The sequence below is a fragment of the Crocuta crocuta genome, unplaced genomic scaffold, assembly GCF_008692635.1.
Source record: "Crocuta crocuta isolate KB4526 unplaced genomic scaffold, BGI_CrCroc_1.0 scaffold179, whole genome shotgun sequence".
NCBI lineage: Eukaryota > Metazoa > Chordata > Mammalia > Carnivora > Hyaenidae > Crocuta > Crocuta crocuta.
This window is the reverse complement of record NW_027551568.1, coordinates 17,695,423-17,711,251: the sequence shown is the minus strand read 5'-3', so window position 1 is coordinate 17,711,251 and position 15,829 is coordinate 17,695,423. Positions and strand designations below refer to the sequence as shown.

Sequence of the window (15,829 nt, the reverse complement as noted above, 5' to 3'; positions counted from 1 at the left end):
GCATTTGACAGATACTCAAACGCTGTCAGGGAAGAGTGAAAGCTTTATAGTGAAAAAGAGTAAGGGAATATGAAAGCTTCAGTTACATTCTGATTGGAGGTTGTTGGCACAGGGAGGCTGGGGGGTAGGCTATCTAGAAGCACAGCATCCTAAGCAATTGGTTTGGGACACATATTTGGCTTTCTCTGGCTGGTCCTATGTTGGAAGCAGGGGGAAGGGGAAGAAACATACATAAAAAAACCAGAGACATTGGCAGATGTTGATCAAGTTCTGACTATCCTGGGCCAATTGCTGAAGAGGTTGTGTTTGGCTTCCTGGGTTTCTTTCGTAGATGAGAGTTTTATTATCTTATATGGACTAACCAGTCTTCGTTTGTATACTGTATTTTAGGCAAGGATGGCTCTCTGGTAACCGTAAGTTCAGTATAATGATAATGTATAGCTGAGCAGAGAAAGCATAAGAATGGTGAGAGGTAATCAGGGTAAGCAGAAGCCAAATTACACAAGGTCATGTGTTGTCTGTCTGTCTGTCTGTCTGTCTGTCTGTAAGAGTGGATATTTTTAACAACAGCTCACTTGTTTTGCAAACCAGAACATAATGTGAATCAATCATAACAACTCCATACTTGGAAGACCCTTATGTATGCTATTAGTCACTTGGTAGACAGAATACTTCAACCATGAAAAGATGTCCATACTCTAAACATGTGAGTAAGTTACTCTACATAGCAAAAAGGATTTGCTGATGTGATTAAGGTTAAAAATCTTGACATGGGGAGATTTCTCTAGATGGTTCGGTTGGGCCCAAGCTAACCACAAGAGTCCTTAGAAGTGAAAGAGTAGAGCAGAGGAGTGGGTCAGAAAGATGCAACAACAGAAGAGGCCGGAGAGGTAGCAGCATAAGAAGGACTGAACCCACTATTGCCAGCTTTGAAGGTGGAGGAAGGGAGCCCCCTGCCAAGGAATGCTGGTTGCTTCTAGAAACTGAAAATGGTCCTCAGTTGATAATCATCAAGGAAATGAGACCTTCAGTCCCACTACCATAAGAAACTGAAATGAGCCAAGAAACAGACTCTCCCCTAGATCCTTCGGTAAGAAATGTGACCCTGTAGGCACCTTGGTTTTAGCCTACAGAGACCCGTGTCAGACTTCTGACCTCCATAACTCTTAAGTAATAAATTTGTGCTTTTCAACTGAAATATAATTGATATACAATTTTCTATTATTTTCAGGTGTATAATTTATGCTATTTTTTAAGCAGCTAAGCTTGGGATAATTTGTTGCTGCAGAAATAGAAAACCAACACACTTCACCAAACTTTATAAAGCTTTTCTTTTCTCTCACAATGAAAGATCACTCCACCATCCCATCTCTGGGCCTCTGCAGGCGCGCATTTGTAAAGTGCAATGTCAAAGATGGTATGATGGAATCTGTTTGGAATTGGTATGTGTGAAGGTTTTCATAACTAATTCCTTCCAATGGCTATGAATGTAAAAATGACATCAGTTTTCTCTTATTGCATTCATTCTATATGTGCCATTTCATTTAATCCTAGCCTGAAGTCCAAGGTGGGCTTTTTTACAAGTTTATTTATTCTGAGAGAGAAAGAAAGCATGAGCAGGGGTGGGGCAGAGGGAGAGGGGGAGGGGGAGAAGGAGAGCAAGAGAATCCCAAGCAGGTTACACACTGTCAGTGTGGATCCCAGTGTGGACCTCCAACCCATAAACTCTGAGATCATGACCTGAGCCAAAGTCAGATGGTTAACTGACTGAGCCACCCAGGTACACCAAGAGGTAGGTATTTTTATCCTCATTAAGCATCTAAGGAAACTGCTTCTCTTCAGAGAAAGTGAGTATCAGATATAAGTGACAATGTTGTCATATGGCACAGCTGACATTTAAACCCTGTCTGCCTCACTACAAAGACTAAATCAGTTCTACCATGACAGTCCACTTCTCACGTTTATTGTTTTAGAACCAGAAACATGGTGACAATGTTTTACGAGTCTTTGCAATCACCGATCTTAGAGCTGATTCAAAATATTAGATCCTTTTTTTTTCATTTTTGGAAGAATCAATGATTTATCCCTTGTAAGCATCATTAGATGTAGCACAATCATTAATGATGGCAATCAATGTAATTCAAACAACATGATAATCTTCAGTTGAACTGCAGATTAAAAAAATTTTTAAATAAGATTTTTTTTTCTCACTCATCAGCCTGGCAGAGCAACAAAGCATTGCATAATTAATATTTAACATCCCAGAACTGAGTACTTCTGGATTATACACAGCACTTTTGGTTTGGTGCTGTAATGAAATTTTCCCATGGGGCAGTGAAGGGAGGTTTGTAAGAGCAGAGCTCCAGAGTCAAACAGTTGAGCTGAAGAATCATGGACAAATCACTTGGCCTGTCTACATTCAAGTTTCCTCATCTGTAAAAGAGACATATCAGTAGTGCCACCTCATGAGTGTTTTGAGTATCAAATGAGACCAAATCATGAAAGGGTTCTTTAGCTTTATAAGAAATTCAGTTGCTGGAAAATGTGCATTTTTAAATGATCATCTGTTACTAATCAAGGGATCTTGAAACTTTGAGAGGATATTTGGATCTTATTCTACTCCTTGATATTTAGACATTATTTATATAATTTTTTAACGTTTATTTTTGAGAGAGAGAGACAGAGTACAAGTGGGGGAGGGGCAGAGAGAGAGGGAAACAGAGAATCCAAAGCAAGCTCCAGGCTCTGAACTGTTAGCACAGAGCCCAATGAGGGGCCTGAACCCATGAACCAAACCGTGAGATCATGAACTGAGTTGAAGTCGATCACTTGACTGACATAATTGATTAAGTATTAAAACTCCCACAGTTTTCTTTCATAGTTAACTACCATTTTCTCTGATTTTACTAAGCCCATTTATTCTTATTTGATCTTTGGAAATATAAAGCAAATTTGAGTTAAATGTCTTTTGGATATAGGGAAAAGCAACCCACTTCAGATCAACTCAAATATAAAGGTAGCATGAGGGGCAGGTAGCTGTTTGGTGTGGGAAACATGGGCATTATTTGATATGATAGAGAGCTATCAGATTCCCAGTCACACAAAATTACAACTGAAACTCAAGGGGATAGAAGCTGGGAGCTGAGAAAGTCTTTGCCTCTCAAAAAAGACTGGCTCACTCATCCAATTTCACTCAACACATGTTTTCTTTATGCCACAAATTTGCTGGTCTCAAAATGTTCATCCCATCTGCCCAAACTATCTTATAGTCCTGGTGCCAGCACCAACCAACTCATTGTTCTCAACTCCTCAATTTCAAACATGCCTGAGAGGAGAAGACGATTGGGCAAGATTTTCTTTTTCCATGAGATTATACAATATTATGTCAACAGGGAAAGAGGCCTTCCCCTTGTCCAGTTACCTATGGCCAGGAGTGGAGCAGGTTTATGTAGAACAAAGAAATGGGGAGATTCCCTCAGAAGAGGATGTGGCTAGGACTTGCAGAGATGATGTGTCAATGCAGAAAATAACTGACCTGGAACCCCCCTTTATAAAACTATAAATGTTTTCATGTAGAATTTATTTTGTTCAAGTGCCTACCATGCATCGCACATGAAAACTAGGTTCATTCCCTCATAGACTCACACCACCAACTAATTTCTTTGCTTGCCCTCTATTCTCTTAGCACACTGCCTGTATTAGCTTCCTACTGCTGCTATAACAAACTACCATAAACTTAGTGGCCTAAACCAACACAAATTTATTATCTTATTGTTCTGGGCATCAGATATTCAAAAAGATTCTCACTGAACTAAAATCAAAATGTAAACAGGGCTAAGTTCTTTCTGGAGGCTCTCAAGGAGAACCCATTTCTTTGCCTCTTCCAGCTTCCAGAGGATGCCTGCATTCCTTAGCTCATAGCCCTTCTTTTATCTTCAAAGTCAACAGTGTAACATCTGTTACTCTCCTCTCTGACCTCTGTTTCAGTTCCTGTATTTTCTCTCTCTGACTCCAACACTCTTGTTCCCTCTTATAAGGATTCATGTGATTATACTGGGACCATCCAGATAATCCAAGATAATCTCTCCATCTCAAGATTTTTATTGTAATGACAGCTGTAAGGTCCTTTTTACCATGTAAGATAATATAGTTACAGTTTCTACAAATTAAGACATGAACATCCTCGGAGGCCATTATTCAGCCTAACATACTGTCCAATATGGAGTAGGAGATTAATACATGTTTCTTCAGTTATTTACTTTACCATTCCTGCTAAGTGTGCTCATATTTTAAATTAAAGTGAATAAGAAATTCTGCATAAGCATTCCTTTTTTTTATTTCCAATACCTGGGCCCCCTACTAATCATCTGAAACTTACATTTGTGGCAGAAATGAAAATGAATTTGAACAGCTGAGAACTACAGAAATATGTGATTTCTGTTGCCAGCCCAATCTCTTCTTGTTAAACCTTGAAGACTTGACATTTGAAAGAGAAAGGCTGTGTAACAATTCCACTTTGTAAAATATTCTTACTGTTTGGGAACATAGGATTTTACACGTTTCCAAATGTCCTCTAATCAAGCTTTAAAATAAGAGGTAGAACACAAAAAACGGGGGTGCCTTGTAAAGGAGAGTGACAAGGATTCTCATAGTCTTCACATGCTCTTTGAGAAAATGTTTAAACAGAAAAAACAAACGATGGCCTTTCTGAGTTAAAATAGTTCCAGTTGCTGCAACAGATCACTGCACAACGGTGAGCAACCACTTATTGAAATTCTGCTGCCTGGAAGCACAAAAGTCTGTAATATTAATCAGCTATGACTTTACAAAAGCTGGGGCCAAAAGTAACAGCTCAGTGCTGGGGCACGTGATCCCCACATGAGATGTGCATGAGTTATCTTCCCACATTGTGCAAGTGGCCCCAGTATCTCCTGTCTCACCACCACCACCACCACCACCACCACCATCACCCCGCCAGCTTTTCCACTGCCCTGTTCCTGGAATGTTGGTCTTTAGTGTGCTCCCTGGACTTCTGTACACCTCAAGTTTGTTTTAAATAACTTGATATGTTGACATAGTGGTACAGTACTCCTCTATCTGAAAATCTTGGGGGCAAATGTGTTCAGAATTTTTGGATTTTTAGAAAGGAAATACAGAGCAAATACCATATATATATATTTTTAATTTTTCTTAATGTTTTATTTACTTCTGAGAGAGAGAGAGAGAGCATGAGCAGGGGAGGATCAGAGAGAGAGAGGGAGACACAGAATCTGAAGCAGGCTCCAGGCTCTGAGCTGGTTGTCAGCACAGAGCCTGACACAGGCCTCGAACCCGTGAACCGTGAGATCATGACCTGAGCCAAAGTCGGATGCTTAACCAACTGAGCCACCCAGGTGCCCCGCAAATACCATATATTAAGTTAATATCCCCAGTGGGTCTGGGTCAGTCTCCCTTAATATTTCTGCAGTAAACTATACAAACATTCTTACCAAGTGAAATAACCTGAGATTACAAAAAAATTTTCACAAGGGATGGACATCCAAAATATATAAGAAGCCATATAATTCCAAAAACAACCAGATTGGGGCACCTGGGTGGTTCAGTCAGTTGAACATCCAACCTTGATTTCGGCTCAGGTCATGATATCACAGTTCATGAGTTTGAGCCCCACATCAGGTTCCGCACTGACAGCACAGAACTTGCTTGGGATTCTCTGTCTCCCTCTCTTTCTTTTTTCTCTCTCTCAAAAATAAAGAAACACTTAAAAAATAATCTGATTAAAAACTAGGCAGGGAATTCTGAATAGATACTTTTCCAAAAAAGCCATACAGATGGCCAAAAGGCACATGAAGATAATGCTCAATGTCACCAACCATCAGGGAGATGCAAATCAAAACCATGATGTGATATCACCTCACACATGTCAGAGTGGCTAGTATCAAGAAATACCAAGTGTTAGTGAGGATGTGGAGAAATGGGACCCTCATGCAGGGTTAACAGGAATGTAAATTGGTGTGGCCACTATGGAAAACAGTAGGGAGGTTCCTCAAATAATTAAAAATAGAACTACCATATGATCCAGCAATGCTACTACTTCTAGATATTTACCTGAAGAAAACAAAAACACTAACTTGTCTTCATTGCAGCATTACTTACTATAGCCAATAAAGGCAACCTAAATTTCCATCAGTGGATGACTGGATAAAGATGTGGTGTGTGGATGTGTGTGCGTGTGTGTGTGTGTGTGTGTGTGAGAGAGAGAGAGAGAGAGAGAGTCACTCAGCCATAAAAATGAATGAGATCTTGCCATTTGCAGTGACATGGATGGACCTAGAGGGTATTATGACAAGTGAAATTAGTCAAAGACAAATTCCATAGGACTTCACTTATATATGGACTCTAAAAAACAAATGAACAAATGAAACAAACAAGAATCAAACTGAGAACAAACTGATGGTTGCTAGGGAAAGAGGAGAGAGGATGAGCAAAATAAGTGAAGGGGATTAAGATGTATAGTCTTCCAAGTATAAAATAAATAAATCATGGGGCCATCGTGTGCAGCATAGGGAATATGGTCAATAATATCATAACAACTTTGTATGAATACACATGGTAACCAGACTTACTGTGGTGATCATCTAATAATATACATATATATGTGTATATATATATATATACATGTATACATATATGTTAAATCACTATGTTCTATACCTGAAACTAATACAATATTGTATGCCAATTATTCTTCAATTAAAAAAAAAACATCAATTCAGGTTAGCTTTTGCTAACAAATTATTTTTAGAATTAACTTGATAAAAAGGATTCAGCATTCAGAGCTTTTTGGATTTTAGAATTTCAGATAAGGGGTTATGAACCTACATTATAAGTTGGCCAGGGGAAGTGTTGTTTTGGTGTGTGTGTGTTTTCAAAATTTCCCAGTGTTTACCATCCAAATGGAAATTCAGTGAAAACTCCAAATGCCCAGAATCATGGACTAGAGCAGCAAAAAGAGCTCTGGTGATGTGGTGCCTTTGCTTCCTTTCACCAACAGGGAAGCTGTAGCACAGGGAGAAGTGGTCTAGTGAGGCTACAGAAGGTTCTAGAGTAAGATACTACAGGTTTGACATTAGACAGACCTAGGTTGAATTCAGCACTAACTAAATTGTCACCTTGGCAAACTTACACCCAGCCTTCTATTTCAGGTCACCATTATTCCCTGTTTAGAGAAGCACCTCACTCATAAGGCTATTAAGAGCATTAAATTAGCAGAAGTGGGGTGCAGTGTTGGCATACTGAGTTATACATACTACGTGCTCAATGAAACACAACCATTACTAGCTTTAGGGTTATTTGCATTTTTATTATTGACCTCATCCGATTAAATTCAGCAAATGTTTACTGAATTTCTCTTTGTAAGAAATTTGTTATGGGGATGAACAAGGCAGAATTCCCTGGCCACTACACTGTAGGCAATTCAAGAGATTCTCATATCTATGCTACAAGTACCTAGCACAGTACCTGACACACAGTAGATACTTAAGACACATTTGCTGAATTGAATGAAACTCAAGGTGCTTATAATCTAACAGGGAATATAGTGATTCTAAGAGTAAAACATGTGAGAAATATTCAAAAAGGTTTATGCAGTGCAATGCAAATAGAAAAACAAAGATGCATTCTGCCTTCCAACAGGGTAGAGCCTAAAGAAGAGAAAACGTCCATGCTGGCCTTACCAAGAGGGTAGATATTCAGTGGGTGTAGTTAAGGAAAGGCCATTCCAGACAGGAAAAAGAGCTTAAGAAAATTCCTCCAGAGGTGGAAAATTGCATAGAACATTTAATAAATAGTGGGTTATGTGCTTAGGGAAGTAAATAGAACAATTGCATGGGTCATATTTATAGGGGATTTCAGCCTGTAATGTCTCAGAGGTGAGTTAAGACTAAGTCAAATGAAACCTGGAATGACATATAAAGGAGTGTACACTATACACTGAAGCTTGGTATTCTGTACAAAGAATTAAAGGGCAGGGAAAGTGTGAAAGTAGTTAGACCCAACATGGGTATATCAAAAAGTCCTTGATGATAATGATAAACAGATAAACCAGGGCAGAGGCAGAGAAGATGACCAGGAGGGAGAAGTTAGAGAGACATAGTGGAATGGATCATACTTAGCAACCAATTAGATGTAGGAAGCCAAATAAGAGGGATTCAGAGATTACTCTTAGTTTAGACTTTTGGGGATATAATGGTGCCAGAGAAAACATGTTATAGATTATGGATGAAGAAGGTGGAAAATTATTAGTTCACTTTTAAACTGAACAACAAATTAGTATGTGTACGAGGCAGAAAAAAAAACTGGTCAGTGATGTCAAGAAAGTAGGCATTCAACCAACAGGAGTTAGTGAGGGGAGCTAGTATCTTTAGATCAGGCAATGGATCTTGTGTTGTCGCTCTCTGGAGGAGACACGAGTTGCAGCTGCACTTCACAATGTACAGGTTAACCAACCTTACGTAAGATCAACATTTGTGAGTACGTATGCCCACCTAGCAAATGTTATCACAGGTTGTTCTTACTATGTGGGAAATCAGATAAAAGAACTTCTCCCCAGAGAGGCAATGAAGGCACTGCAGGCTGGAAGCAGGATGAGGCTAGCAGGTGCCTTCATTCGGGTTTCTGCAAGTGCCCATTTTGCACTTGTAAGACCCTGAGTTTCTGCAAGTGCCCATTTTGCACTTGTAAGACCCTGAGTTTCTGCAAGTGCCCATTTTGCACTTGTAAGACCCTGAGAGTCAATGTTTCCTTGAATTTTGTGCCTCAGGCACATCATTTGCCTCACCTAGTCCCAACCCTAGGAGTAGTGTGAAATATTTCCCAGGACAAAGTAGCAATAAAGATTCTTTATTAAGAAGACTTTATGTTATAGTACAGGGGTCACAAAACTTTTCTTGTAAAGTACCCGGTAGTAAATATTTCAGGCTTTGCAGGCCACATGGTCTCTGCCCCACCTACTCAATTCAGCCATTGTAATGGGAAAGCAACCACAGACTATATGTAATGAATGGGCATGGCTGTGCTGCAATAAAACTTTATTTACAAAAACAGGAGTCAGGCCAAATTTGGACCTCAGGTTATAGTCTACCAACACTGTTGTGTGGAAGGAGCTAACAAGACCTTAAATTTAAATTCCTGACCCACCATTTACAAAATATCTGGATTTGGACATGCACCACTGTAAAAATGTGATTAATTATACCTTCTCTTCATTGATTGTGGGGATTTGTGAAAACATATGTAAAATGCCTCATAAATAACAGGCATTCAAATAAGGCAGTAGTCCTTTTTTTGTAAAGTTTTTATTTATTTATTTTGAGAGAGAGAGAGAGAGAGAAAGCATGAGTCAGGGACGGGCAGAGAGCGAGCGAGAGGGAGAGAGAGAGAATCCCAAGCAGGCTCTGTGCTGTCAGTGCAGAATCCATCACAGGACTCAAATTCACAGTGATATCATGACCCGAGCCAAAATCAAGAGTCAGACCCTTAACATACTAAGCCACCCAGGCATCCCAGGACAGTAGTCTTTTTAATTACAAATCTCAATAAGAATAATCACTAACACTATTTGAATGCTTTTATGATATACAAACTACTATGCAAATAATGCACTTTACAGAGATTATTTCATTTAAACTTCCCACAACTCTCAGAAGTAGGAACTATTAGAGTATTCCTTTCGACTTGTGGGGAAACTGAGGCATAAAATGCCCAAGAGATGCTTACACAGACAGTAAGCGATATAGCTGGCACTTAATCCCAAATTAAGTGAACTTCACATGTCTTGGTGCCAATCTCTGTACTAGTTTATTAGCTCTGCTAATTCAGCTCCAATTGAAATGCTCCAAATCTTCTCAAGTTCTGCAGGGCTTTTCATAAGTCACCACAGCCTACACAACTGAAGACAGTTTAATACATAACTTTTGGAAATTCACCTTCAGATAAACACTCCATATCTCACATCAATGCAACACTCATTCCTACCCCATCCTGCCCATCTATTTTGCCTCTCCCGACAAATATCTCCAGTTAAGGGAAAGCAGAATATTATTAAGAAAGCTAATGCAAACCCATTTCAAGAAATTTACCCCATAATCATGCTAAAAACTTGCAATTTCAAAGCTATGCTGCAGAACAGCACACTGGATTAATTATGCCAGACTGCAGCAATAACCTTGAATTAAAGCTGCAACCTTCTATTTTTAAGAAACACTTGCCTTTCTGGTTGATGAAACCTGTCGTCCCATCAGGTAACAGACGTGACCAGGAAAGAGAGAAGCGGTAATGAGTCAATCCAAGCTGTTTGATACATTTCAAATCTTCCTCCCACAGAGTGTAGCTGCCACAAGCTACATCGCCAGTCTGGTTCTGGAAAACTCTCTCTCCTCCCTGATGGGTGAATGTGTCCCAGACACTAGGGCCTTTTCCATCTGCATCCCAGCCTCCTGAGAAAAAGGAGAAAATGAAACGGTTACACTCTTGACATCAAGAGGCATATGTGGAATGTAAATATTTGTCGCCAAAAGAACATACCTCATTAACTCAATGTACCATATTTATAACTTTAAAATATGCCTTTAAAATAACATGCATGAGCGAGTTATGTGTTTAGCTGTCCTTGATCCCTGAAGCTGACTGGTAGCAAATGAAAAATGATTGCATAGTGCTGCTACATCACAGGCTTTCATGGTTCATTTTCTGAAGATTTCCCAGCTGGTAAACAGAGGCAGGCCCCAGCTTATGAATGTCTGAGTTGAAAATATCTCCTCCTGGCCATGACTGACATGTCTTGTCCTTGCTGCGCCTGATGGAGTCTTAGGACCTTGTCTTTGGCCCTCTACACTTGAACTCTATTTTCTGTTAGCTAACAGTGGAGCCTGCAATGGTCCAGTCAACTATTGTGGGGAGGGCGCTAGTTTCTGCAACTGTTGACATGATATTAGTGTCCCACATTCATTCATTCACACCTCCATTAATTCCACAAATGTTATGTGTCAGGCTGTATGCTGAGCACAGAGATACCAGGGTAAACTCAGCTGTGCTTCCTGTCCTTGGAGAAGTTAGCTATGGGCAACTGCACAACAGCTGAGGTAAAAGCCTTGCCAGAAAACCAAAGAGGGGCATTTATCCAGATGTGGAGTAGAGTTGGGGGTCTCTTAGAAAAATGACTTTTAGACAGACACCTATAGGAAAAGTTGGGTCATCAAGGTGAATTGCCGGGAAGTGCGGGTGGTGACAAAATAGAAAAAAGGGAAGCTAGGATCCAAAGAGCCCACAGGAAAGAGAGAGTGGTGCACATTAGAACAGAAAGTAAAAGTTACATTATATTTAGAATATCTGTACACATAGAAATAGAAATCTTGCTTAAAATGGTAGTTAGAATCCATTTTATAGCATAAAGGAGTAATTTTAAAAATCTCATGACTCCATAATTCCGCTTCTAGGTGCATGCCCTAGAGAAATGCTCATGTATTTTCACAAAGGGGTGATATGAGATCATTGAGGCATAGATGTCTATAATAACAAAATCCAGGAACAACCTACATTCTATCAACAGTAGAACTGATAATTAATTTGAGGTATAATCATACAGAGGAAACACTAATCAGCAGTTAAAGGAAATGAATCAGAGCATCAGTAACCCTCTGCTACAGTCTGAATGTTTGTATCCCTTAAAATTTATGTTGACATCCTAATGGCCTAATCCTGATGGTATTAGGATGTGGTATTGGGAGGTGCTTAAGTCAGAAGGCTGGAGCCCTCCTGAATGAGTTAGTGCCCTTATAAGTGACACCCAGAGAGTCCCCTAGTCCTCTGTGCCCTGTGAAAATACAGATATCTGTGATGCAGAAGACGGTCCTCACCCAGCCACTCTCACCTCAGACTTGCAGACTCTAGAATTATAAGAAATAAGCCTTCCAGTTTATAGTATTTTGTTATTAGACTCCAAATGGACTCTGCCTCAAAACTATACAAACAAAAAACTTGAGATTCAAAAGAATATATACAGGGATAAACAGATGGAATTTGGATTTTTAGGGCAGTAAGACTATTCTACATGATACTGTAATGGATGTATTTATCAAAGCCCATAAACTATGAACTTTACTTAATGATAACGTATCGCTCTTCACTCATCAGTTGTAATAATTGTTCCATAGTAATGCAAGATGTTACTAGTAAGGCAACTAGGGGAATGGGGTATTTGGAAACTCTCTGGACTTTCTGCTCGATTTTTCTGTAAACCTAAGATTACTCTAAAATATAAAGCCTACTGATTTTTTTAAAGAATATGTACAATACAAAAAAAAGAACATACATTTATCATGTTTTGCATACTTTTAAATATGTAAAACAATCTGTGTATTTTCTGAACATATACATATGAGGTAAACATATAACATGCCTGGAAATGATCAATTCAGGCTAGTGGTTACCTTGGGGAGAAAAAGGGGTAATGGAATCAGGGACTCTTTTTTTTTTTTTTTTAAATATTTTTATTTATTTCCTGGAGAGAGAGAGCGAGAGACAGCGTGAGCAGGGGAGGGTCAGAGAGAGAGAGGGACAGACTCTGAAATAGGCTCCAGGCTCTGAGCTGGCAGTCAGCACAGAGCCCGACGTGGGGCTCGAACCCACGAACCACGAGATCATGACCTAAGTGAAAGTCGGATGCTTAACCGACTAAGCCACCCAGGCGCCCCTGGAATCAGGGACTCTTATGTTTCCTTCCTTAACCTGGGCTGGGGCATACGGGGAGCTATTTATTACATTGTTCACAACCCTTTTTTATATTTTATTTTTTTTACTTTTTTACAAATAGTTTATTGTCAAATTAGTTTCCACATAACACCCAGTGCTCATCCCCACAAGTGCCCTCCTCCATGCCCATCCCTCCTCCCCCCCACATCCATCAGTCCTCAGTTTTTGTCAGCATTCAAGAGTCTCTCATGGTTTGCCTCTCTCCCTTTCCCCCACCATTTCCGCCCTTCTTCTCCCCCTTGTTCCTCCGTCAAGTTCCTCCTAATCCTCCTATACGTGCAAACATATGATATTTGTCCTTCTCTGCCTGACTTATTTCGCTCAGCATAACACCCTCAAGGTCCATCCATGTTGCTACACATGGCCAGATTTCATTCTTTCTCATTGCCATGTAGTATTCCATGGTATAGATAAACCACATCTTCTTGATCCATTCGTCTGTTGATGGGACACTTAGGCTCTTTCCATGTTTTAGCTATTGTTGAGAGTGCTGCTATGAACACTGGGGTACATGTGCCCCTATGCATCAGCACTCCTGTATCCCTTGGGTAATTTCCTAGCAGTGCTATTGCTGTCACAACCCTTTTTTTATGCCTAATATATTTCATAATTATTTTATTTTAAAGTTTATTCATCTAGTATTTTGCAAGAGACCATGTACACACATACGTGTGCCCGTTTGTGAGTGGGTAAGGAGCAGGCAGAGAGGGAGAGAATCTCACGCAGGCTCCATGCTGTAAGCGTGGAGCCCGATGCAGGGCTCAGTCTCACGAATTGTGAGATCATGACCTAAGCCAAAATCAAGAGTATGACTGAGCCACCCAGGAGCCCCTCATAATAATTTTTATATAAGAAAGGAGGTCACAGAGTAGAGTAGACAAAAGCAATTACAGGAAGGTCTTTCAGGTCTCACTTAGCATCTACTTACTCATATTTTGCATACGATTCAAACAGAATTAGGTATTAGTTTTTGGACCCACACAGGACAGCATATGCTATAAGGTATGGGAGGGGACCATGGGGAGACAGGAGGGGCTAGTAAAAGGAGGAGCTCTAACAAAATCGAAAATGACAGTTGAAATCAAGGTAGGATACTAAGTATCTATACAAAGAAATCATGAATATTAAAAATTACTATACTCTGAAGTCATAATAGAGAGACAAAAAATTATATGCATTCCAACGGCTCTCAGTATGCCTATATATGAAGTTTAGAGGGATGGGGGGAAAATACTGATATTCAATCTTAGAATGAAATGGGTATGAATACCAAAATACAATTTAGTCAAGTATGGTGCTCATCGTTTTGGATAAGCAAATTAACAGATGAAAAAGCTTAATCTCAGAGAGTTTAAGTAACAGTGTTCTAGTAAATATTAACAACCAGCTCAGTTGGTAGAGCATGCAACTCTCAATCTTGGGGTTGTGAGTTCAAGCCTCACATTGGGGAGAGAGTTTACTTTAAAATAAATAAATAAAAATAAAGTATGTATACATATGTTAATTAGAAATTTTATTACATAAAAGCCATGTAATACACAATTTCCAAATAATATTCAGTGTTCTTTACTATAAATTCCATATGTCTAACCATTTCTCACAGAACACTCTTTTAGATTTTTGCCAAATTCTTATATTGGTAGCCAACCTCCGGTTGCAACCAAACAAATGTGTGTAGTTCTTATGTGAATGTTAGCTGGTATTTTTGCTTAAATTAACAGGCAAAATAAAAGGAAAACAACAATGATGTACCAGAATTTCACTTGTTCATCAGTGACATGAGCTACGTCTTCACTGCATTGGGTAATAGTTTTCAAACACTGAAAGGATACTTCCTCAAATGTCTGTCCTACTTACAATGTAACGCTATAGATGTGACACACTTTTAATTTTACTCTGAATTATTAAGATTGTCTCTATCACTTTCTCGGGTCTTGACAATCAACAAAACAATACATCAATACTGACTGGCAGCACTTGGCCAATTCCTATAGTATAAATTCTTCCACCATGGCTAAGTTCAAGCAACCAATGGGATAGCGATGAAGACGGGGTGGGGAAAAGATGAACGGTAGCACTGTATTATATTGTATTTCTTCTATACAGACACAATAAGTGACATAACCTTGGGTTATTTATAGGGACATAGGGAATAATAAAATTTAGTACATTTCTATAATTTAATTTTTAATCATGAATATTTTAAGGATCAGCTCACAAAACTGCTGAAAGCTTTAACAGTAGGTACTGGTGAACCAGTACAAGCTGGCTTCCCCAGTCACTGATAAGTGACTTGTCTAAGACCACACTGTTAGGAAGTAGCAAAGCCAAGTTGTATTTCCAGATCTGCCTGATGTTGAAGGACTATCCAGTCCTTCTAATGAACTATGCTACTTTTAGTAATAATGACTCTGAGTGATGAAGGAAGAGTCAACTGAGGCCCATGTTAGTTAACTTATAGAGCCTAAGAAGTACATAACATGATGTTATTACACTTTTTGGAAAATAATCCATTGAAAGTGCCTAAAACAGATTTTGTGAATTTTGAAAGGTAAACGTCAGATAGCAGGAAAATATGGAGCAGCTCATTCTACATGCATACTAGCTAGACAGAGCATATCTAGGCAATACTGTTTCCATGAGAAACTAAAATTTGAATTTAAATTAACCATTATAATTGATATTTTGATAAAAAACAAATAGTGGCTGGGACTCATTAGTACTTTAATGTAAATTGTGCTGAATTAGTGGCCTAAATAACTCACTTGTTCATTAGGGATTTTCTCTAGATGCAATTATGTTCATATTCTAAAGTGTGACTGTCCTTTCTGAGGAATAAGACTACCATTTCTAGATGGACTCCATACCCTGAGCCATCTTTCAAACAACTACAATTACTGGATGAAATACAGGAACTACATTTTTAAATACCATCTAGTGGGATGGTAGGTAACTCAAAAATAAAGTGAGCAAGGCAATTCAGAAGCACAAATGCATGATGCAGGCTTTTGTCCTGAGA

At 39.2% G+C, this 15,829-nt stretch overlaps 1 protein-coding gene across 1 annotated transcript in view; it reads right to left on the bottom strand.

The window, feature by feature from the left end:
* The window catches only part of LOC144220294 (cytosolic beta-glucosidase), a 147,372-nt gene that overhangs the window by 62,718 nt on the left and 68,825 nt on the right, over nt 1–15,829 (bottom strand). Inside the window, exon 2 of the mRNA XM_077750468.1 lies at nt 10,269–10,496. Within this exon, the coding sequence (XP_077606594.1) occupies nt 10,269–10,496 (228 nt within the window). The remainder of the gene's footprint in view (nt 1–10,268; nt 10,497–15,829) is intronic.